Consider the following 25,237-nt stretch of genomic DNA (forward strand, 5'->3'; position numbering starts at 1 on the left):
TTTTCTCAGTGTTGTAGCAATTTTAAGCCCGCTGAGCAAGACCGGCCTGGCCCTGTGGGTATTTCATTCTCTCCCTGGTCACTGGTAGAGGGCAAAAACCTGGTTTATGTGCAGGCGGTTTGGCTTGGTACGGGGTGGAGGTGGGTCTGAGAGACAGGAGCCCTGCCTCAGTTTCCAGGCTTCCCCAAAAGTTGTAACAATGAACTAACAGGGATATTCCTGTAAACAGGAGGCCAGCAGGGAACGCCACGTGGAATGCTTGGGGCCCCCATTTTTGAGCACCACAAAGAACTCCCTATCGGGGCAATAAGGTTGACAGGCCTGGGGTAGAGGTGAAGAGGGTCTGGAAGCCCCAGAAGGTGGCCAGAGTGTAGGATACAGAGGAGTATGGGCCAGGGCAGGAAGGGCAAGTCATGATCACCCTACCATGGCCCCAGACTTGAGGTCAGTTGGTACCTGCGTGGCATGGACACAGAGCTCATCCTTGCAGCAAGTGGTGCATTGAGAAGAACAAAGCATGGGCCTAATGGACCACGGAAGTAGGAGGGTGTTGGAGGCCCTGGGTGAGGAGAGGAAGAGCGGTGTGGAAGGAATGTGAGGGCGGTAGAGCTGAGGGTCCTCAGGAAACAGTGCATGATCCCAGGGGCTGGGAAGCTCAGGCTGGAGCTGGCATCTCCAGGTGCCTGCCAGGAGGGGCTCTGCCTCAGTCCCCACTGGGCTTTGGAGAGACAGGACACATAGGTGGGCTGTGTGTGACCCTGGCTGAGTGCACACCGTGAATGCTCAGGCTTCACAGAGGAGCACTGAGGTAATGGGCCTGAGGTCTTGGTGACAGGTGACACTGTGGAGGAAGCCTGGAGGAATATGGCAGGGACTAAAAGCTTTGGGATGATGGGAAAACTCCAGTGTGGGACTAGGAGAGATGACAGGTGTGATAGAAGTGGCAGAGTTAGTACCAACCCAAGTTTCGGGGCCTGAATGGATAGAACTTTATTCGCAGGCAAGAAATGGGACAAAAGGAGTTCATGTTTCTTCTGTCCTTTTATAGATTGACCAACACATGAGGGGCCCCCTGTTTCCTCCTGAGTGCTCCCTGCTGCCACCTGGTGGACAGTCCTGCCTTATTTATGGTCTGAAAAGCCAGGCTTAGCAGGGCGTTAGAAGTGGAAGTGACAGGGAGGACAGCAAATCCTTCAGTACCCGAGGAAACTGAGGTCCAGAAGGGCCATAGGCATGGCTGATGGACAGGGAGGATGGCACACATTTTCGTCCAGTTCTGCTTTTTAAAATGTCTCTTAATTACTAAAGTGAAGCCCTGTCCTGTCTGATGGCCCAGGGGTGGGGGTGGGGGGCGTTGAGGGGGGTTGGAAGTGGGAGGGACGTCTTGACTATCACTTAGACCCAGGAAGGACCTGGACAAAGGGGACACAACAGCAGACATCTTTTTGCTTCCCAAACAGTAGTTTGGGGAGGCTCCTGAGGTCTCACTAGAATTCCCAATGTCCTCTGAGGCCCAGGGATCCCATGTGTGGCCCTGGCCTAGCTGACCCAGGGGATTGGGGTGGGCTCTTGGAAGAGGGGTCCTCAGCCCCCCCATGAGACCCACTGGGGGGACCAGCACCTTGGGGCCTGCTTCAGTCTTTCAGGGAGGAACTGGAAGGCCTCATCCAGGAGCAGATGAAGAAGGGGAACAACTCCTCCAACATCTGGGCCCTGCGGCAGATCGCGGACTTCATGGCCAGCACCTCCCACGCAGTCTTCCCAGCATCTTCCATGAGTACGTGCGGAGCTGGGGAGCTGCCAGGAGCAGAGGTGGAGGAAGTGAGGTGGGGAAGAGAGGGTGGGTTGCCAGGCTACAGAGTGAGCAGTGCAGCTGAGTTAGCCGACCCGGGGTGGCAGCCAAAGAGGTACCTGGCTCTGCTTCTGAGGCTGCTGGATTTAAAGACCCACAGGAGAATTACTCCTGGTGCCCAGAAATAGAAGGGGGATGGTGACCTACGGGAAAACCTCTTTCTGGTTCTGTTGGGGGAAGGGACGGGATGACAGGGTGTCACTGTTCTGAGAGGCAGGGCAACCTCTATGTGACTCCTCTATCCCCCTTCATAAGTGGGTTAGCATGAAGGGAGGAGCTTTGCAACTCCAAGTCTCTTACATGGCCTCTGCTTGAGGACCCAGGAGTGGAGAGTGCGGATTCCGCTCCCTGTTACCCTAGCTGTGGATACAGAACTGAAGGAAAATCCTCTTGGGCTAGCAGCAGCTCCTGACTCAGGCTGCTCTTTGCTCAACCCCGTGGAGCCTCTCCCTTGCAGCTGGAGTGGTAGGGAGGGGAGGAGGCCATTGAATCCAGTATCTTGGTGCCCCACCGGACAGGCCAACCTGACTCCATAGACAAGGACCACAAGCAGCCAGGCCTGGGCATGAAACCCTCTTCCTGGGTTCTGAAGTTCTGCCCACAACCTTGAAGAAATAAACATCAAAAAATACTTTCCCTCAACAACATAAATACAGGATTATGATGAAAAATTAGGGAAATAAGAAAAGGAAATTAAAATTAATGTACTGTGTTCTTACAATTAAGAAATGACTATTTTCAATGTTTTGGTATATATCCTTCCAGCCTTTTTCTCTTAACATATATAAATTAGGAAAACAAAAATGGAATCATATTATACATGCAAGTTTGATAGCTTTAACATATCTTGACTAATTTTTCACATAATAAAACATGATTCTGTAATACGATGTTTGGTGAAAGTATGCTATTCTATGGCATGACTGAATATGCCATAATTTATTTTTAGACTTTTAAGTTGTTTACAGCTTTTTGCTCTTATGAACAACAGTGCCATCAATCCTTTCATTTATTCTATGACTATTTTCTAAAGCCAAATTACTGGAAATAGAATTGCTACATTAAAGTATTTGCATGTTTTAAAGACATTAATGCATAATGCCAAATTACCATGGAGAAAGATGGAACCAATTTACATTCCCACCAGCAATGCAATAGAGTGCCCTTTTCCTCCACCTTGATCTGTAGTATGTATTACACCATTCGTTTCATCCTCCTGATTTGATAGGTGATAAATAGTACTTTATTTGTGTTTTAATGTGCATTTGTTTGATCACTAACGACTTTGGATGTATTTTCATATACACGTTGGGATGATTTTTTTTTTTTGTAGTAAATTGCCTATCACATTCCTTGCCAATTTTCCTACTCACATATCCTTTTCTTAAAAATTTTCAAATCTTTATGAAATGGGGCTATTTCCCTCTTATCTATCAAATATATTGCAATTTTTTCCAGTTTTTCCTTTGCCTTTTTTGTTCATGATGTTTTTGTCTTGTAGAACTCTTTAATTTCCATGCAACTGAATCCATTGTTACTTTCCTTTGTGTGTTCCTCTTTTGATTGCACACTCAGAAATACCTTCCCCATGTTTTATCATCCCATGGGACAAATACCCTTAATTATTTTTAAAAATAAGAATTATTTTGTCAAGTTCCCCCACCCCATACCTCAAAAATTCCCTTTTGGGATTTTGATTGGGATTATATTAAATAAATAGATTAATTTGGTGGAGAATTTATAAATTTACAATTTTATATTAGAATATAAGCTTCATGGGGGAAAAGATATTTGTATGTTTTGTTCACTGCTGTATCCTAGAATAGTGTCTTGGACTTAGAAAAGTAGCTGGGTTCTAGAGGCGAGGGGGGTGGGAGGATGGGTTAGCCTGGTGATGGGTATTAAAGAGGGCACATTCTGCATGGAGCACTGGGTGTTACGTACAAACAATGAATCATGGAACACTACATCAAAAACTAATGATGTAATGTATGGTGATTAACATAACAATAAAAAAATTTTTTTAAATAGAAAAAAAGAAAATGAAAATCTCAAAAAAAAAAAAAGCAGTCACTATGGGACATCTGGGTGGAAAAAAAAAGAAAAGAAAAGTAGCTGGCACAGTATAGGTGTTTTAAAAATATTCACACAAATGAATTTTAAGTCTGTTCAGAAATTATGTATGTCTTCTATTTATTTGCTTTATTTGCTTTTTTTAAAAAAATGTCCATTAGAGAAGGTTAGTAGTTATTTTCTTATAGTCCCTACTAATTTCTTGTTAAGTTTATCCTGGAAATTTTATATAACTTTGTTATTTCATTTTATTTTTTAAAAGATTTTATTTATTTATTTGACACAGAGAGACACAGCGAGAGAGGGAACACAAGCAGGGGGAGTCGGAGAGGGAGAAGAAGGCTTCCCGCAGGGAGCCCTATGTGGGGCTTGATCCCAGGACCCTGGGACCATGACCTGAGCCGAAGGCAGATGCTTAATGACTGAGCCATCCAGGCGCCCCTAACTTTGTTATTTTAAATGATTTTTTTCCTCTATTCAATTTTCTTTCTGATTATAGCTGTCATCCAGGGAAAGTAGCTTCTGATTGAACTCTTAAATTCTAATAGCTTCTCAGTTAATTCTCTTGGGTTTTGTATATAGAAAAATCACATAACCTGCAAATAATGGTCATTTTGAATCCTTCATTCCAACATTTACCCTTTGGTTTCTTTTTCCAGTTTTCTCACTGCATCCATTAGAACCCTCAGAAAAAATGTTTAATAATAGATTAGAGAGTAATCGTCCTTGTCTTGTTTCTGACTTTAATAGAAATCCTTTACCACAAGAGTTTGAGTTCGTATCATGTTGAGGAAGTATCTTTTTATTCTAGTTCAATATGGGTTCTTCTCAGAAATGGATGTTGAATTTTATAAAATGCATTTGGGTCATTTATTGATTTCTCTTTCTTTGAACTATTGCTTTGATGAATTATATTAATAGATTTCTGAACATTGAACTCTTTTTTCATTCGTGAAATCAGTCATTCCTGCTCTTGATGCATCCTTTTGAAAATACTCTTCTAGATTTGATTTGCTAGACTTTTATTCAGGATTTGCATATTCATACATGAGATTGGTCAGAAATTCACTTTTTGGGCAGTCTTCATTTAGTATTGGTTTTAAGGCTATAACTTCATAAGATAAATCAAGGTGATCCCCATCCTTCTCTTTGTCCTGATAGAATTTAAATAAGATAGGAAGTGTCTCTTCCTTGGAGGTTTATTACTCACTTGTAAAGCCATCCAGATCTGGAACATTTTTTATAACATTATTTTTCTCAGTTTCATCTAGGGTTTTTAAAAAATTTATTTTGCGGGGCGCCTGGGTGGCTCAGATGGTTAAGTGTCTGCCTTCGGCTCAGGTCATGATCCCAGGGTCCTGGGATCGAGTCCCACATCGGGCTCCCTGCTCCTTGGGAGCCTGCTTCTCCCTCTGCCTCTCTCTCTCTCTGTGTCTCTCATGAATAAATAAATAAAATCTTTAAAAAAAAAAATAATAAAAAATTTATTTTGCTGCTTCTTGAGTAAATTTTGATCATATGTTTTAAATAAATAATACATTTCATGGAGATTTTCAAAATTATTAGTGATTTACAGTATTATTTCTATCATTTAAACTTTCTGCTGTGAATGAGTAGACATCCCATTCTCATTCCTGGTGTTGTACCTTCCCGTTTTCTTTTCTGGCAATATTTTTTTTTTTATTATGTGATGTTAATCACCATACATTACATCATTAGTTTTTGATTATTCCCGTTTTCTTTTATGCCAATCCAGATGTTGGTTTATTCATAGATCTTCTCACATAAGCCAATTCTTGGATTTCTATATTAGTTCTACTAATTTTCTAGTTTCCTGATTCATTGATCTTGTTTTTCTATTCACTAATTCTTTTCCATAACTTTTCTTTGGTTTATTTTGTTATTTTTATGTTTTCTAGAGTAGAATAAAATGGATGCTTTATTTTCATATTTAATTGAATAACAAAGACATTTTAGACTATGAATTTTTTTCCCTCTGAGTGTAAGTTTCATCTTATTCCATGCATTTTGACACACTATTTCCTTTATGGTTAATTTCTAGATAGTTTGCAGTTGCTGTTTTGATTTTATTTTTATTCTAAGAACTATCTGGAAGTGTGTTTTCTCATTTCCAAGTGATTGAATTTGTAATGTTTTAAGGGTTTGTTGATAACATCTAGTTTGATTGCATTGTGTTTGGAAAATGTGACCTATTTAATGTCTATGTTGAGGATTTATTGAGATTTTCTCTGTGGCCTAATAATACCATTTTTGAATGATATGTAGGCAGAGACTCTATCTCCAGTGCATGGTATTTCATCTGTATCTTCATTTATTTTTTTTATTTTGTAAAAAATGAGAGTCGTGTTGTCTTCCACTGGATATTTAATTAGTGTTCATTTCTCTTCGTATTTCTGGTAGCTTTTGCTTTGTATCTTGATGAAATGTTATTCAAAGCGTAAATGTTCTTTATAGCTATAGCTTCATGTTGGATTATATGTTTAATTCATGTAAAATGGCCTCCACAGTGGCCCCTCCCAACCATGGCCCCTGCTGCCTGGCTTTGTCTAGGGGGGCGTATGCTTTTGCTCTGCCTCCCTCCTTGCTGCCAGGGATGAATATTCCAAGGGAATATGGCTTTCCCTGATTTCTACTTTGATGATATTATGACCTCTGTTTATTTTTTTCTTTATATTTGCTGGGCATACTTCTGATGATTCTTTTCTTCTTACCTGCTTCATGTCACTTTATTTTAGTGTGTTTGTTGGTAACCCTCCTATAGCATTGTCTCCCGGCATCTCTTGCTATAGCAGAGAAATCCGAAACAGCCGGGGTTTTTTTCGTTCCTTTGTAGGTAACCAACATTTTTTTTGGTAGATGTTTGTGCATTTTCCCCCTTATCCTTGTATTTCAGAAATGTGCCAGGAAGCATATAATTGTAGGCTTTTTCTGTTTATGGACTTTTTCCTGTGGAATGTAGTAAATTCTTATAATTCATTTACACAGGTCTGTTTTTCAGTTCAGAAATGTTTTCTGTTATGTGAGTGCTGATTATTTATATGCCAGCTCTCTGGTCTTTGTCTCCCTTAGCTATCCTATTCTTTCTCATTGTTTTCATGTCTCTGTCCTTATACTTTTTCTTTTGAAAGAGATATAGAGCTGACCAGCATTCCCACTGCCTCACCGACCAGCATGTCAGGAAGACAGTTGGATGTCTGAAAATCTGATTAGGGCATGTCCAGGGTATCTGAGTCAGGGAATGTGGAGAGGGGAAGTTCCAAGAGTCATGAGTTCAAGTGCAGATAGGTTGTTCTTTGTCCAGCTCCATTTGCCGTAGAATTTTGTGGTTGTTTTGTGTTTTTATTTTAGTTTCTTTTTTTGCAATCATGTGTCCTTCAGTCTTAGCTTTCCTGGGGGCAGCTGGGGAGTTTTCATCTTTTTCTGTGTTTTCTTAGGTCCCTTGAGTAAATGGCTTGGTTAGATCTGAGTCATAAACCTGGCGTTCAGTCATCTTAACTTATAAGCATTCTTTCTCCTAAAACCCTGAGAGCAGAGGCTCTGGGGTGCTCGTGGAGCCTTCTGATCTCTTCTCCCACCCTGGGTCTGCTGGTGGGGTAATCCTTACAGCAAAGCTCCACAGAGTGGGGGAGGGGGACACTGATACAGGACACAAAGGATGGGATGGCATGTTTTTAGACCTATTCTGGCCTCCTTGCCATCCCTGGGATTCCCTAGTTATTTGTAAGAGAAGGAATTAAAGAAATCTGGGTCTGAAGACCCTCTCCCAACAATATCTCCCCCTGCCCGGCTTTGTCTGGTGGGCTTATGCTTTTGATATGCCTTCCTTCTTGCTGCTAGGGATGAAGTAAAGAGGTAATTGCTTGTCTGGGGAATGAACAGAGAGGAGGAAGGGATACCAGAATGGTCAATTCCAATGAGAAATTGTTGACTTTGGAATTTCGTCGTTGTTCTTTCTGCCAGTTCCACTGAGCCTTTGGACCACTTCTTCCTCTGTCAACTATAGTTCCTGGACACATGCCCTGGAGGTATCCCTCCTCTGGTGGGCACAAGCTTTTTGGGTTTATATTCCTGACATGGGTGTTTCGAGGTTTGCTCTGCTTGCTTTATGTAGGCCCAACAGCACCTTTGTAGGTCCACCTTCGCCTTTGTAGACCATCTCATCATTTCAGCTAGTGGCAAACCTAATGCAGGACAGATATCACAGTGTGTAACAGCAAGTTTATTGAGATGGTGGAAGCTTCTAAAAGGCATTTAATCCATTAAAGTTTTTAGTGGGATGCTGGGAGAGGCAGCATCAGGAGGCTCCCAGCCAGACATCATTTTAAGCCAGAACCCTTTCCTATTGATTCTTTTATTGGTTTCTAGACACTAATTGGAAGTGCTGGGGCTCAGATGCCCTCTTATGCCTTCTGGAGGCACACAGGGAGCGGTCATCATTTTTAATGGGATAGACTGGACACCACCTCCTAGACCCCTTATGTGCCTTGAAGATAAGACCATCAAGCCCTCTAGGCCCATTTCCAGATCCCTTCCATATCTCCCCAAATTCCCTGAAAGAATCATAACTAACCAAGGGACTGCACATCCAGAGGGGAGCAGATATGGCCTGCCTGAAGCCTGAAGCCCTTCAGCTAACCACACTGACTTCTGGAAGTTTATGACTTGTCAGAAGAAGTTGAGGAATTTACTTCCTGGCTGACTTGGCTTTCTGATTTGCTCTGTTTCCAAAGCAGAGGAAAAGTTATATTACATGGTATAGTTTAAAACAATAAACAATAGCAGGTCTAATGATTAGTATCTTCTTCATCAAAACTAACTGATAAAATATACCTATATTTCCACTCAGAAACTTATTCTTGCTTTTATTCAATGTCCATCTTAAGGATTTATTTTGAGCTTGACATCCCGAGAACCCTTCATTCTGTGGTTTGAATCTTGCCCTGATTTTTGACCAAAAGCAATGCCATTTTTATCTGAATAAGCAGAAGACTTTCTTGGGCACAACTATCCATTCTATGGATTTTCTCCCCCTGGATGAGGGCCAAAGAATATTTAATTCCCTGCCTGTGGAAGTCTCTTGTGCAGTTGTAGTGTCAGTGAGAATTTAGAGAGGACTAGGGCGAGGAAGGAAGGGGGGCAGACAGCAGCCCTGACCCTGAGAGCTGCCCTGTCCCCACCTGTTTCCCTGCAGACTTCTCCATGATGACGCCAATCAATGACCTCCACACAGCTGACTCCTTGAACCTGGCTAAGGGGGAGCGGCTCATGCGGTGCAAGATCAGCAGCGTCTACCGTCTCCTAGACCTCTATGGCTGGGCCCAGCTGAGCGACACCTACGTCACGGTGAGCAGAGCATCTTGGAGTGGGGTGGGTACTGCATGTGGCCCTGACAAAATCCCAAGAGAGAGCTCCTGCCCATCGGCATGGCCATGCACTGAGCCCTTCCAACATTTCTAACCACTGTGGTCACCTGAAATAGACAACCTTCCCTGTGACCACTTCCTGCATAAGGAGCTAGGAACTCCTGGATCCTATTTCTAGGGCTACCCTTGATCATTGGGAGATTCCTCTTGTAGGTCCATTGCCCCAGTTCCAAATAAAGGCCAGGTCTTCTTCATCTTTCATGTGCTGGGGGGGAGATAAGGGTTTTTGGGTGTGAGTTTTAGGTGCAGTGGATTCAGGGGAAGTGGGGATTCAAGCAGAGTGTTCTTGGAAATAACCCTTCTGTCTCCTTGCCACTAAGAACATGTGTCTTCCCTCCAGCTGAGAGTCAGCAAGGAGCAGGATCACTTCCTGATTAGCCCTAAGGGAGTTTCTTGCAATGAAGTCACCGCATCCAGCCTGGTAAGTATAGTTGGGCATCTCATTGCCCATTGCTTATTGAAACGACAGCAGTCTACAGTGACAGGTCATCTTCAGATTAGCCACTGCCGTCCTATCCCTCATGGAGCTTGCAGTCTAGTGGGGCAGAGAAGACACATGGCTCCAAAGCAGAATACCCATAGCACAACCCAACCATGAGACCAAATATGAGGTGCAGGCAGCAAGTGCAGTAGGAGGTAGGAGGGGGAGGAGATGGGCCTGAGGTCCTCTGTGCCTGGGATTGGACCCCGAAGTCTGGGAATGGGGAGGCCTTCCCAGACTGGGGAATATATTGGAATAACAGCCAGTGCTTTGTCTCAAAGCAGTGCAAGACTGGCTTAGTGCTGGTGCATTAGCAATAACTTTCTGGAACCCCCTTTGGTTCTCTTGCTCCTTTTAGGTGTACTTCCAGAACTTGGTCTTGATAAGGAAAGATTCCTGGGTAGGAGGAGGAAAGAAGTAGAAAGGACTGTCTTACAAGCAGAAGAGGCCCCGTGGTTCCTAGATGTGTGGGCTGCTGTGCTGTACACCTGAGGGCAGAGGGTACCAACTCAGGGCCTCTGCCAGGCTTGACACACACTCACATGTTGAGTGCACGTATGCAGTTAAAAGAGCCAGCTGACAAAGTCACAGAGTATCTGAGCAGGGTAGACCTTGAGGGCTGCCAAGCCCACTTTATAGGCAGGAGAGGACACTGGAGCCCAGGGAGGTAAGTGACTTGCACAGGGCCACCTAAGGACGTCATGGCCAAGTCAGATTAGGGTCAAAGACACAAGGAGGCACCGGCTCTGCCTTTAAGGCATTTGTGGCGAGTTGGGGAGCAGGCAAGACAAGCAATGATTCAACTCAGAGTGAAGAAGGCTCCCATACAGCAGGAAACTTGGGGAGCCCAGAAAAGGTGCTTGGGCCCAGCAGGAGGGGCAAGGGAAGAGCATGTGGGTTAACCTGATGGTGAAGGAGCTTAGTCCCCAGGAGCCCACAGCATAAGCAGATTTAGACCAGGCCAGGAGGGAGAGACTGGGCAAAGAGAACTCTGTCCTCAGCAGGAGAAGGACGGTTCACACAAAGCCAGGCACATGCCACATCCTGGTGCATTTGGGAGGACAGTGAGGGGCCACGTCTGGCTCACGTAGTCAGTGTCTGGAAGTGAGGCTGGGGAGGGGATAGGGACCAGATGAAAAATGGCACCAAAAGCGTGGTTATGGTGCTTTGGCTTTACTCTGCTGGACATGCAGAGCCGCTGAAGCATTGTAAGCAGGTGAGTGATACAGTCACACACACACACGCACACACACGCGCGCGCGCACACACACACACACACACACAGTGTGTGATTGTTAGCCATGACACCTACTAGCTCCTCGGCATCAAAAGCAGATTATAAGACCAGTAACTAGTTTCTATCTGTCCTTTAAGATCTAGCTTTTGAGTGATTGGTAAATGGGTGTTTATTTTACTATTATCTTTACCTTTGTGTATTTTGCTTAAAAATTCAAAATAAAGAGTAAAAAAAAACAAGAAAAAGGCTCAGGTTAGATGTTACTTCCTCTGGGAAGGCTTCTCGGATCCCCCTGTTTTACTGGGATCAAAGACCCCTCCCATCTGCTTCTAGAGAATTCTGTGACTGACTCTCTTCTAGCTTCCCTACCCAAGATGTGGTCTGTGGACCAGCAGCATGGGTATCTCTTGCGAACTTGTCAGAAATGCAGACTCTCGGGTCCCATTCTGGGCCTACTGAATCAGAATCTGCATTTTTTTAATTTTAAATTTTAGTTAACATACAGTGCAGTATTGGTTTTAGGAGTAGAATTCAGTGATTCATCACTTACATACAACACCCAGTGCTCATCACAACAAGTGCCTTTCTAATACCCATCATCCATATACCCCCTCCCCCACCCACCTACTTCCATCAACCTGCAGTTTATTCTCTATTGTTAGGAATCCCTCTCCCCTTTTTTCTCCCTCTTCCCATATGTTCATCTGTTTTCTTTCTTAAATTCCACATATGAGTGAGATCATATGGTATTTGTCTTTCTCTGACTGACTTATTTCATTTAGCATAATATACTCTAGCTCTATCCATGTCATTGCAAATGGCAAGATTTCATTCTTTTTGATGGCTGAGTAATATTCCAGTGTGTGTGTGTGTGTGTGTGTGTGTGTGTGTGTGTACACACAACTGCTAGTAGCTCTGGCTGGCCCCACATACAGTAAGTCTGTGGTATTCACACACACACACACAGACACACACACTTCACATCTTTATCCATTCATCAGTCAGTGGACATTTGAGCTCTCTCCATAGTTTGGCTGTTGTTGCCCCTTCAAATCTGTATTTTTGTATCCTTTGGGTAAACGCCTAGCAGTGCAATTGCTGGATCATAGGGTAGCTCTAGTTTTAACTTTCTGAGGAACCTCCATACTGTTCTCCAGAGTGGCTGCCCCAGTTTGCAGAGAATCTATTTTGACAGGATCTACAGAGGATTCTTATGCCCGGTCAAGTTTGAGAAACTCTGCTCTAGCATTTTCCCTGCTGAATCATAATCAGTCATGTCTCCTGGTAGCCTGTGTCCTCACCAAAAGCAGGAACCAGGTCTCTTCTTCTCCCGACACCAAGCACAGCCCTTGCTCCTGGGGTGCGGGAATGCCTGGAGGCGGTGGGTGTGGCCCACCTGCGGGAGGGTCCTGAGGTCCCCCACCTGCCTTGTGGCCATAAGTTTCTCTTCCCTGGCCCAGATCAAGGTGAACATCCTGGGAGAGGTGGTGGAGAAGGGCAGCAGCTGCTTCCCAGTGGATACCACGGGCTTCTGTCTACACTCGGCGATCTACGCTGCCAGACCTGATGTGCGCTGCATCATCCACCTGCACACGCCGGCCACGGCAGCCGTGAGTGTCCGCTCTAAGGGCACCATTTCCATCCCTGAGGCTGGCAGCAAACCCCTGCTGCCCCCTTCTCTGAGGTGCTCCCTGACGAAAGAAGTAAGCCCCCCAAGCTAGTGGCAGTCTCGTTATTTAAAACAGTTCTGGAAACATTTCCTGAACTCAAGCCAAGGTGAGGAGAGGGAACACCCCATGTGGTAACCCTAATCCTCTCCATTTTTCCAAGCACAGAAGTCTTGGTTTGGGGACATGAGGCAAAGATATGAAGTGTTTGCTCTGCTGCGTCCCCCACCCTGCTACACATACGCATAAGCACCATTTACCCAAGTGACGGCACCTCTTGAGTTTCCACTCAGGTCAGTCCTCTCGGACTGAAGGCTGGTGCCTGCCCCAACCCCCACCCCCAGCCCAGGCTCTGGTGAGGAGAGATCGTGATAAAAAATAAGATGGTGGGAACCTGGAGTTGTCCACTTTTCATAACCCAGGGTGGGCTTTGAGCTGGGGACAGGAGCAAGGAAAACTCAGCGAGAGTAGAAGGAATACCCTCAAGGATCAGGTTGTCCCCTAAGAGGCTCTGGTAATTTCTCCATGTGTACCTAAGGCACGCCAGTGTCACTTGGAAAGACCACAACCAAGCAGGTCTGGGTGTCCCCTCAACCTTCAACCCATCTTACTGACTTCCAGACCTTACACCTACAGGAGCAGAGCGGACTTGTCATTGGCCTGGGTTTTTTCTGTGAAGCACACCAGTTATGAGCACTCAGATTTTCCAGAATATGGGACAGAATGAGGGAACAAAGGCAGGAGGCTCTCCTAAACCTCTCCATGCTCCTTGCTTTTAATAAAAGGCAGGATTTGAGGCATGGATTTTAACCCTATTCCCTGGCACTCTTATTGCCTTATCACTAGTGAAAGGGGGCCTCTCAGTGGGCCTCCCTGTTTCTGCCATGACCTCAAGGCTGAGGATTTCCACCAGCTCACCCCAGAGGACGCTGGACCCTGCTTCACTCCAGCCTGGTGCCAACTCTGCTACCCCCTACCTTTTCCCAGAGTCCTAGGACGAGAGGAGAGCAAGGGGGTGGGCAGGAGCACTAGCTTTCTCAAAGGCATTCTTTGTAGCAATTTTAGAGAGAGGTATATTGACGTGGCTGCTGTCAAAATGATGATGGAAAGACGTCAGAGGAAGCAGCTGGCAAGCCAGAGCCCAGCCGGGTGCAGCAGAGTCAAAGGGCAGTGCCTTTCTTGGGCGCTTGCTCTCTCCCGCACTAGTCCTCAGAGTAGAGCCTGGCTGTGCCACTCTGAGGAAAGGGCACAGACTGGGGTGGGGGAGCTGCAGGTGCTAACCATTCCACTGTCTCACTAAAGGTGTCAGCCATGAAGTGTGGCCTCCTGCCTGTCTCCCACAATGCCCTGCTGGTGGGGGACATGGCCTATTATGACTTCAATGGTGGGATGGAGCAGGAAGCGGATCGAATCAGCCTGCAGAAGTGCCTTGGACCCACCTGCAAGGTTTGCTCAGCTGTTTCAGAAAGACACTCTGGGGTGGGATTGTCCAAAACCTACATCATGAGTGACATGTGTTCAGTGGACAATGTTTAGAAGTTGCACTTAAACAAAAAAGTGAAATAAAATTCTCTTTATCCCACTATCCTGAGGTTTTGGTGCATGCTTCACAAATATATTCACATATATTTAGAAAACGTAGATCATAAAATATATCCTCTTTTTTCCTTTAGTAATATCCAGTAAACACCTTTGTATATTATTAAATATTTTCTAAATCACTATTTTATTTTTTTAAAATGTTTTTATTTAATAGAGAGATAGAGAGCACAAGCAGGCAGGGTGGCAGCCAGTGGGAGAGGGAGAAGCAGGCTTCCCGTTGAGCAGGGAACCCAGATGCGGGGCTCGATCCCAGGACCCCAGGATCATGATCTGACCTGAAGGCAGACGCTTAACCGACTGAGCCACCGAGGCGCCCCTCTAAATCACTATTTTAAATTATTAGATTATACCTCATTGTGTAAATGGCTGTGCCACCATTTACCTTAACAAATTGGACACCGGAAGCTCCCCCCCTCCACCCGCCCTGAATTTTTCCTTGATATAAACAACACATGATGAAAATCCTTTTAGCTAAATCTCTGTATATGCTTGAAATCATTTCCTTAGGATAAATTCCCAGGGACACACATTTTAGAACTCTTACTTCATTCAGGCGCATTGCCCTTTCCTCCCCCAGAGTCTAGTATATGAGAATGCTGCTTCCCTGCACTCTCCCCAAACTTGAGTATTACCCCCCCCCTTTTTTTTTTTTTTGCTATCTTGATAGAGAAAAACAGAATCTCACTATTGTTTGGCTTAAATCTAAAGACTTATTTTTTAACAGTACATCATTAGGGGTCGCCAGCTTAGTACAGGAAGTTCTGGAGCTGAGCCTACGTTGATAGATGCTTGTTCCCGTCCTTGAAAGGCACTCACTGCCTAAATCATTTCCAGTCGGAGAGTCTCTGCCTTCCCATTCCTGACACAGAGGAGAAATCCCTGCCACTCTCCCAACATTCTCTAAAGCCTCATTAGCAGTGCCAGGAGAGGGAGGAGATGTTCACATCTACAAAATGCTACAAGAATTTCAGAGATTTGCTATCTACAAAATCTTTTTAGGCCAGAGTCATCATCTCTTTCTATTTCTCTGGTGCTTGAGAAGAAAAACCTCCAGCTGTTTTCAGCAAGAGAGGATGTGATGATTGGACCACTAGACCTCAGCCCACGTCTGCAAGGACACATCCAACACATGGATCTGTGTCCCTGCTGCTAGGTGGGCATCATCTGGTTTCAGAGAGTTCATGAGGATGAAACCAACCAAGAAACAGTTTCTGCATCTGAACTCTAGGGAGTCAGGCTCTGTATAAGTTCATTTCTGTTTCTTTCCCCCACCCCCTTTTGTCTGCCTGCCCCTGGCTGAGTCACAAACGTTGCACCAACGGTGAGAACACCTGGGTTCTAGTTCCGATTCTGCCCTTGATTAGCTGGAAGGCTTTCACTTTCTTTAGGCTTCTGTTTCCTCTTCTGCAAAACCAGAGAGTTAAGAGTAGAAGGTCACTATGGCCTCCTTCACAGAAGTGGAGGGTCTTAGAGCTACCAGGGCCTCGCTGAGTTCATGGAGAAGAGACTTGAGGTCCAGAGAGGTGACATGACGCACCTGTTTCTGCAGAGCCACCCCTCAGAGAGGCACCCCCTTGGGTTTTGATTTCCAAGTCAACTAAGTCACAAGAGCAAGAGATTGCTTTTGAGGTTAGACCCTCCTATTGGACACAAAGTAATTTCATTCACTTTAACACAGACACCATTTTTCAGACTTCAAAGCCCTCCAAAGCCTAAAACTCCAGGTATTGCCCAAAGAAATCCACCAAGCTCTCTAGTCTCCGTTTTAAAAAGCATTTTCTATTTTTTAGGGAGGATGCTTAGGGTTAAAATCACATCCGGGGTAGCATTGGGGTGTTTGCACGGGGAGAATGAACAAGGAGTTGGGGGCATGCTTTGGGACTGGATATGGAAACTGATCTGGAGTAAATGAAAAATCTCTCTTTCTTCACTAAAGTTTAAAAGGCTTGAAGTTTTAATTGGTCATTTGCTCCTATGCAGATCCTGGTGCTAAGAAATCATGGAGTGGTTGCTCTAGGTGACACCGTGGAGGAGGCATTTTATAAGGTCTTCCACCTGCAGGCTGCGTGTGAGATACAGGTGAGCAAGTTCCTCTGGGGAGTGGGCCCTGGCGTGGCTCTGACAGAGTCCCCACTGGCCGTGATTTAAGGAGTCCTGGGAGCCAGCCATCTAAAAGCCTTGCCCTATTTCTCTGCCTTGGCACCACCTTATCCTTCTAAAGTTTCGCACTTAGAATCAGTTTTGTAGCTTTAAAATATTTATCACTGTTGCCTAACAACCAGTATCTACCTCTTGGGGGTCAGTGCCCAGGACAGGGAGCTGCCTAGGCCCATCAATCGGAAAGTGGGAGAAACCGTAATAGGGGATAGAAAAGTTCTTACCATGCTCACGTATTACCTGGGGTATAACTGTTACATCTAGCTATGGCAAATAGACACCACATCGTAGGTGGGCCTTTTTTTGTCCGGAGGGTGTAGTTTGCAAAGACCATGAACATGGTCCAGCCCAGAAAGGGGTGAAGTTAGACATGGCAAGCCTGAACACCAGGGAACCCCCAACGTAATGTCCAAGGAGCCCATCGTGAGGTTCTCCTAACTAGTAGGGGATGGGGTGGAGGGTGGGTGGGGATTGTCAGTGATCATGAGACCCCTAAAGGAATTGGTGGAAAAGCAATAGGAAAACACAAATCCTATAGTTTTGCCAGATAACAAGGTGGTGTTACATAAGCCAAACACATGCTCCTTTCATTGTGGCAAGCTGTCAGGAGTGAGTAAGGGGGCCTTGCAAACTGAATGGACTCCAGCCTTTCCAGCTCTGGGATATGTGTCTTTGGGTCAGGGACTTGCTTTCCTCATCTGGACAAGGGGGGGGCCTATGGGATCCTTGTGAGGATGGGGCCTTTCAGATAAGGAGAGGTGTTGCTGATGGTATTTTTAGGACTCAGTTGACAGAAGGGAAGGCTAACTGCTCCAGGATGAGTCAGCTCTTCGCAAGGTCCTTTGGTGTCCTGTCTGCCCTCTCCTGGCTGGTCTGGGCAGAGCAGCGCCCCAGGCGGAATGCCTGCCTTTGTCTTGGCAGCTGGGGGACAGGGGAAAGAATGGGATAATCCCAGAGGCATTGCTAGTGGAGGTTCTGCAGGTGGCACCTTTCTCAAGGGTTTTTAAATGAATATGTTGAGAGGACAGTTGTTAAGACAATGATGAAGAGGTGTTAGAGTGGTATGAGACTGCCCCATCCCCCCCAGACAGCGGGGGTCATAACAGAAGGTGGAGAAGGTAGAACCAGGGTCAAGGCAGTTCCTTCCTGATGCAGCCCCAACCAGAGATGCTGGCCCTGAGCTCTGACCCCTGACTGATGTTAGAACCTGGCAGAGCCTCTGATATGCCCACTTTCTTTTCCCCATATCTGTGCTCTAACGAGTTCCCCATCTTCCTTCTGAAGAAGAGGTTTCCATGAGAAAATAGTTCGTACCATTTTGCAAAGACAGCATGGCCTGGAAATGAATGGAGAGAGATGCCCATGTGTCCCCCATCACGTGGTGAAGACCTGTCCCCGGCTACACGCTGAAAAATGGCCTCCGTACAGTTTAACCAAAGGCAGGACGGCCGTCTAGCAGCTGGGGAGATGAAAGCACAGAGCTGCCGGCCACTGGCCCCGACAGCCCCAGCGGCTTCTCTCGGCCCTGTCTGTTGTCACTTTCTTTTCCGTCAGGACTGCCATGTGACCTTGTTAAAGTGCATCAGGCGATAGAAGCAAATAACCTCCAGAAAACCTCCAGTGGCTTTTTTTTCAGCTCGTGGAGCAGGGAGGCTTCTAGAGAGAGAAAAGAAGCTAGAGGGTGTGGAAGCAGAACAGGCCAGATTAGACCAGAGGTGTGGGTGGTTTAGGGCATGGGCGACCCCATGGGCCAGTGGTCTGCAGATGCTGTTGGGATGGTAGCCCCTGGGCAGCTCATTTCTGCTTGAACAGCCAGCACTGAGGTTCTGTTTTCATCGTGGGCTAACTTTTCTCCCTCAGTGACCTTGGCAAACAAATGAATGTGGCTGTGGTCATTTTAGTGGTTCAAGGCTAAAAGCCTAGTCCATTCTTCTGGGGACAGTGTTCTCATTGCTCTCCATCGGTTTGGGGTTCTAGGAAACTGGGTCATCCCCAGCTGAGAGAGGCAGCTCCCTGCTCTGCTTACAGGCAGATGGGAAGAAGCTCAGGCAATTCTTCTCCATCTGCTACCCATCGCCATGGAAACTAATGGGGAAAGGGGGAGGTGGGAGGAGGCACAGTTCTTGTAAGGATGTGGGCAGTTCTTTCCTCCATGAATGACTAGGCACATTGTTTCTTTCATAGTAAAACCTTGGAACTTTTTGATCATAAACATTGATGTGGCACTCTATGCCCCAGGTGCTATTCTAGGTGCTTTACAAATATTACCTTCAATAATGCTCACGAGGTAGATACTACTATTTTTTTCATTTTACAGATGAGAAAACAGGCACAGAGAGGGTAAATAGCTGCCCCAAATTACACAGCAAGTAAGTGGCAAAGCCAGGATTCAAACCCAGGCAGCCTGTGTCCGCGTCCATGTCCTTAAACACTACGTTGCACTGCCTCCGGGGGAAATGAGGGTCGGTGGGAAAGATCAGCTGACAGCACTCCAAGTCAGGGTTCCAGGGTCCCAAGGGCTGGAGCCCTGCCTTGGCCAGATGGGGGTCTGGGATGAACCAGGTAATTGATCTACCGGCTGGGATTCACTGCCTTTGAGAGTGCATGCCCACGCGCTCAGCCTGTGTGCGTGTGAGGGACTTCAGCATTAGAAAATACGGCAACAGAGGCCAGAACCGGAACTGGTGAATGAGCATAACAAAAAGGTGGATTTGCACTTTGTGTAATCTACGCCAACTCACTGTAACCCTTCTAACATTTGGACCACAGTATAGTAGGCTGCCTCCCTAGGCACGGAGCTGACTATCTCCAGGGATATTGGACAAGGACCCTTAGCTTTGGTGGATGCAATTTAGCTTGCTGGCTAAGTCATTTAATAAACGACTATTAAAGTCTCCATCTTTGCCAGATAAAAATGGAGCCTTCAACTGGACGCATGCCTTGGATGAAGAGGGTATGGAAAATGAGTATTCTTGCTTCCTCCTCTTCACCCTTGCAAAGGTGGCCTGGCTGACCTCCAGGAAGTCCCATAGGAGGCATTTGTTACACTGGTGAATCCAACACACTCCAGGGTGTGTGCCGGATCCTCACAGGTTCACGGACTCATGTTGGCCAGCAAGCTAAATTGCATCCTTTCCTTTTCAGTAAAAACTGGAACACTGGAAGTTTATGTAATCGGATCATTCTCCTGTAATAAGTAGGCTTACAGGAGATATCAAATATTAATCAGATTGCAGCACAGAACACCTGGCTTCCCACTGAGACGACTGGGAAACCATCCTCTCTCACTGTTGCTGGTCTCACCCTGGAAGCCAAATCATAACCAATTATATCTGAGTGCTGGATTCAGGGAGTAGACAGAAGGTACCATTATATGGATATGGAATTAGAAAATAAGGAGATTGGTTAGATTAATAAATGTCTTCTAGGATCATTCTAAAATCGCCTGCTGTATACACACACCTCTTGCCCTAATACTCAGAGTCCATTGCCTGTAGCCACTTGTTCTGTCCCCTTGCCATGGAGCCTGGACAGTGGGGCAAATACTCCAAGTGCACTGGGGAAGCTGCGTCTCCCTCTACGGGGCCCGGCTGTGTATTATCAGCCCTTCAGGTGTCTCCATCTTCTGTGTTTCCTCAACTGACTAATACCACTGCAGAAGATGAGTTCTTCCTTTAGACCTGTTCATTCAGGCCATCAGGCTACTCTCCTGTTTTATTGGCTGAGGAGCCAGCCTTTCTTTCAAGTGACTTTTTGCTTAAAAAAAAAAAGGCAGGGAGAGATATTTCAAACACACAGAAAGATGCAGAAGAATAATATACACCCACTACTCACCACTCAGATTTAAAAAAGTAAAAGCCTTTTTACTTCAGATCTTTTCCTCTTGAAGAAATAAAATATTATAGACAAGAACTGAAGTCCCCTTTGGAGCCCTTCCTGACCTTAACCCCCACCTTCCCCAGAAATAGTCACAAATTGAGGTTGGTCTGTATCCAGGTAACTTTTCAGTCCTCTGTATTGCTTTATTCTTGAGGTTTAACACTTGCTGCTTCCTCCTCTTCTATAGTCTCTAAGAACTAGCATTAAGAAAGAAACTGCTAAGACCTCTTTCCCTGGAAGTGGGTACGTGCCCAGTAACTTTGGAGCAGCTTTTCCTCTGGGAGGGAAAAAGCCAGATACAGCTCACATTTCTAGACATGTGTACACACACACATACATGCACGCACACTGAGGTCTTTCTGCTCTTTGCTGCAGGTCTCCGCCCTGTCCGGCGCTGGGGGAGCGGAGAACCTCATCCTCCTGGAGCAGGAGAAGCACCGACCCCACGAAGTGGGCTCCGTGCAGTGGGCAGGGAGCACCTTTGGGCCTATGCAGAAGAGCCGGCTGGGGGAGCATGAGTTTGAGGCCCTAATGAGGATGCTGGACAACCTGGTGAGTCGGTTGAGACTCAGCCCCCTGTAACCAGTCAGGGGGGATGCAGTAGGTGGACATGAGAATTGCAGCATCATGAAGCTGTTAAAGCCTCATTGATTGGCAACTGACTCAGAATTTGTGGTCATTCTAATCGTAGTTGAGTTTTCTTAAATGATGGCCTTTACCACCCAGTTCTAAAGGCTGTCGATGCCATCTTATATTGTGGCTCAGTTCACTCTTTTCTAGTTAGTTCTGCCTTGGTATCTCGTGACTTTAATGTAGAAACCATGTAATACTCTAATTTCTTTATTCTGGTGAGCAACATTCTAACAATATCCTGTCATAATGATTGAATGAATCAATCATGTAAGGAGTTAACTGGTATGTGTCTAGGGGTGGGCTTTAAAGGATACAAAATCTAACAATCTAGTTGATGATAGGACATATAAATAGGAGACAGTTGGAGAACAAGAGCAAAGTATGCATGATGAGGAGCTAGTTGCAGGAAGAGAACATAACTTCTTCGATTGCTCGGAGAAGTGAAAGATGAAACCTATCTTTGGACCGTTTCTATATCTGATTCATGTTCCCCTCCTGACTGCTACTACCTTGGACCCTCTTTATTGTGTCCAGATCACTGCAATAATTAATCTTTTTCTCCTTGCCTCCAGTCCCTCCAAACCATCCTTACCTTATTACCAGGCTGACTGTGAGGGTCACTTTATAATGATGAAAAACACAATCCACCTTGAAAATACAATTCCTTTTAACATTCATGTGCCGAGTAATCCATGCCTAAATAAAGCACCAGAGCCAGACAGATTCATACAGGAATTCTTTCAAATCTTTAAGAAACACACGATTCTTTTTTTTTAAGATTTTATTTATTTATTTGAGAGAGACAGAGAGAGGGCACAAGCAGGGTGTGAGGCAGGTAGAGGGAGAGGGAGAAGCAGACTCTCCGCTGAGCAAGGAGCCTGATGTAGGGCTTGATCCTAGGACCCCAATATCCCAGGACCCCGGGATCATGACCTGAGCTGAAGGCAGATGCTTAACTGACTGAGCCACCCAGGTGCCCCAAGAAACAGACAATTCTTCTGCCATTTAAACTGTTTCAGAGAGTGAAAGTGGAACATGAAACTGTAACAGTTATAACACATTCAGACCAATCTTGCTTTGAGTTGATGAAAAATGCTGCATGAGGGTGCCTGGGTGGCTCAGTCATTAAGCGTCTGCCTTCGGCTCAGGTCATGATCCCAGGGTCCTGGGATCGAGTCCCACATCGGGCTCCCTGCTCAGTGGGAAGCCTGCTTCTCCCTCTCCCACTCCCCCTACTTGTGTTCCTGCTCTCGCTGTCTCTCTCTCTGTCAAATAAATAAATAAAATCTTTAAAAAAAAAAAAAAGAAAGAAAAATGCTGCATGAAAACTAGCAGGTAGTATCCAGCATAACATTAGAATAATAATACATAATAACAAAGCAAAGGCTCACTCCTAGTATTCAAGGATGGTTTAATATTAAGAGAGAGCACAAGCAGGGGGAGTGGCAGGCAGAGGGAGAGGGAGAAGCAGTCTCCCCAATGAGCAGGGAGCCCGATGTGGGGCTCGATCCCAGAACCCTGGGATCATGACCTGAGCCAAAGGCAGATGCTTAACCGACTGAGCCACCCAGGCGCCCCTATTATAAATCTTTTAAATATATTTCATGATATTAGTGAGTCAAAGGATTAAAAACCTTTTGGTCATTTTAATAAATACCAAAGTCATTTGATAAAAATATAGTATCAGTTTATAAAAATAATAGCTGTTAAGACAGGAGGACACTTATTTAACATGATTAAAGTAATTTTTTTCTGAAAACAAGAGCCAATATACTGGTAACACTACAAGTATTTCCATTAAATTTTGAAACAGAACAATGATTCTTTCTGTCAGCACTTTTAATATTGTTCTGGAATAATACTGGAACTCAATCTAAGGTGGTGAGGCATAAAAATAAATATTGAAAAGGAAACAAAATTACTATTCTGTATAGAGAGTATGGTTACATGCCTATAAAATCCCAAAGAGCCAACTAAGAAAAAATATTAGAAATAACGAGTGCATTTTAAAGTAGTCAGTTATGAAAATATATTTAAAAATTAGTAGCTTTTTTTGCATCTTAACATATAATAATATATTTGAAAATATAGTAATGGGAGAAAATAGCCCTATTTGCAAATGCAGAAAGAACATAAAACATTAAGCAGAACTGATTTAAAGAAAACCATAATTGTTTATCAATAGACGTCAGAGAAAATCTGAACTTAATAAAGAGCCACAATTTCCTCTTGGTTAGAAAATCCCATAGGGTTAAGAGGTTGCTCTTCCAAATTAATAAACTCTGTAATTCCTTCAATAATAGGGGAGCACAGAAGGACTTAGCAAAAATGTTTTCCCAAGTGAAATTCAGAATGGCTAGGAAAATCCTATAAAAAGAAGAGTAATTAGAGATACTTGTCCCATCACATGGTAAAGCATGAAAAATCTTCAGCAACTAAACAGAGGAGCACTAGCGCAGAATGAACAGGTGAATCAGTAGGACAGCTTAGAGAATCCAGAAATAGACCCTAAATGTATGAGAACTTAACACAGGGCAACTAGGCATCTTATAAAGCAGTGGGAGAAAGATTGAGTGCTAGCCCTTTGGGAAATAAATAAGGTGGATCATTCCTTTCAACAAGATGAATTCCGCAGGGCTCCTGGGTGGCTCAGTTAAGCGTCTGCCTTCAGCTCAGGTCATGATCTCAGAGTCCTGGGATCGAGCCCTGCATCGGGCTCCCTGCTCAGCAGGAAGCCTGGTTCTCCCTCTCCCTCCTCCCTTCCCCCTGCTTGTGCTCTCTCACTCTCTATCTCAAATAAATAAATAAAATCTTAAAAAAAAAAACAAGATGAATTCCTGATTTATCAAAAATTTGAACATAGGGCGCCTGGGTGGCTCAGTTGGTTAAGCGACTGCCTTCGGCTCAGGTCATGATCCTGGAGTCCCGGGATCGAGTCCCACATCGGGCTCCCTGCTCAGCAGGGAGTCTGCTTCTCCCTCTGACCCTCCTCCCTCTCATGCTCTCTGTCTCTCATTCTCTCTCTCGCAAATAAAAAAAAAAAAAAAAAAATTTGAACATAAAAAGTAAATTCATATAGATATTAAAAAACAGATTTATATTTTTGATGCTCTTGTGTTGGGAAAGAACTTGTCAAGTATGGTGGGAAAGTCTAACAAATATTGACAGATATGATTATATTAAAATTGAAAATGTATATTTTTATAAACTATCTCTCCATCATAAACAAAGCTGAAAGACAAACTATGGAGGAAAATATTACAACATCTGTGACATTCAAAAAATTAAAATCCTTAATGTAGAAAGCGGTATTATGAATCAATGTGAAAACAATAAACATCTCAATAGAAAAACAAACCAAGAACACAAGCAGTTTACAAAGGAAGAGATTCAAGTGGCCATTAAAAATATCTAGTTTTACTAGTAATAAAAAAAAGAATTTAAAAAGTTGGAGGATTTTACTTTTAACCCTTCTGATTGCCAAAGTTTTTTGTGTTTTTTTTTTAAACCTCAGCAATATTCAGCAGATGGGAGGGAGGTGAGAACTGGGAACTCCAGCACAATTGGTAGAAGTATAACTTGGCTCAACATTTTGGGAAGATAATAAATACATGAAAACTTTTAATGTATACCCCTTGACCCGGTAATTTTTATTCTAGGAGAGAATCTTTAATTGCCTAAAGAAAACTGTATAAATATACTTATTTCACGGTTGTTTATAATATTTTAAAAATGACAAAGTGTCAGTGCTATCAATTATTTTTTACTAAATCATAAAAAAATAAGGGTTTCTGTGTGTTTATAGGTTCAATAATGTGAAAAAAAAATCTCTAAATCACATAAATAAACTAGAAAAGCAGCTTGTAAAGTTGATTATGCAGTATGGTCCCATTTATATACTGTTTTACATATATAATTATAGAACACATATATATAACATATATATTCTATAGTTATATATTATGTATATACTTACATACATGCACATATATATATGCTTACAGAGATGACCAGAAAGATTTTTAGTGGTTATCTCTGGGGATGAGATTTTTAAATAAAACCCACTTCTTTCTTATGTTTTTCATTATTGCCTGATTTTTCTAGATAGGTCTGTATTTTCTTTATAATCGGAAAAATATTTTAATGCCTCTTTAATTTAAAAAAAATAAGAAGAAGATAGGCAAAGCCAAGAAGGAATCACATGAGGAGCTC

At 44.3% G+C, this 25,237-nt stretch overlaps 1 protein-coding gene across 4 annotated transcripts in view; it reads left to right on the forward strand.

The window, feature by feature from the left end:
• ADD2 (adducin 2) overlaps window positions 1–25,237 on the forward strand; it is a 109,191-nt gene that overhangs the window by 65,470 nt on the left and 18,484 nt on the right. For all 4 annotated transcript variants that reach the window (XM_078056427.1, XM_036118131.2, XM_078056429.1 and 1 more), the window contains 7 exons: window positions 1,639–1,777; window positions 9,138–9,289; window positions 9,710–9,790; window positions 12,548–12,697; window positions 14,057–14,200; window positions 16,337–16,435; window positions 20,768–20,944. In XM_078056427.1, the coding sequence (XP_077912553.1) occupies window positions 1,639–1,777; window positions 9,138–9,289; window positions 9,710–9,790; window positions 12,548–12,697; window positions 14,057–14,200; window positions 16,337–16,435; window positions 20,768–20,944 (942 nt within the window). The remainder of the gene's footprint in view (window positions 1–1,638; window positions 1,778–9,137; window positions 9,290–9,709; window positions 9,791–12,547; window positions 12,698–14,056; window positions 14,201–16,336; window positions 16,436–20,767; window positions 20,945–25,237) is intronic.

Source organism: Halichoerus grypus, chromosome 10, assembly GCF_964656455.1.
Source record: "Halichoerus grypus chromosome 10, mHalGry1.hap1.1, whole genome shotgun sequence".
In the NCBI taxonomy this organism is placed as follows: Eukaryota; Metazoa; Chordata; class Mammalia; order Carnivora; family Phocidae; genus Halichoerus; species Halichoerus grypus.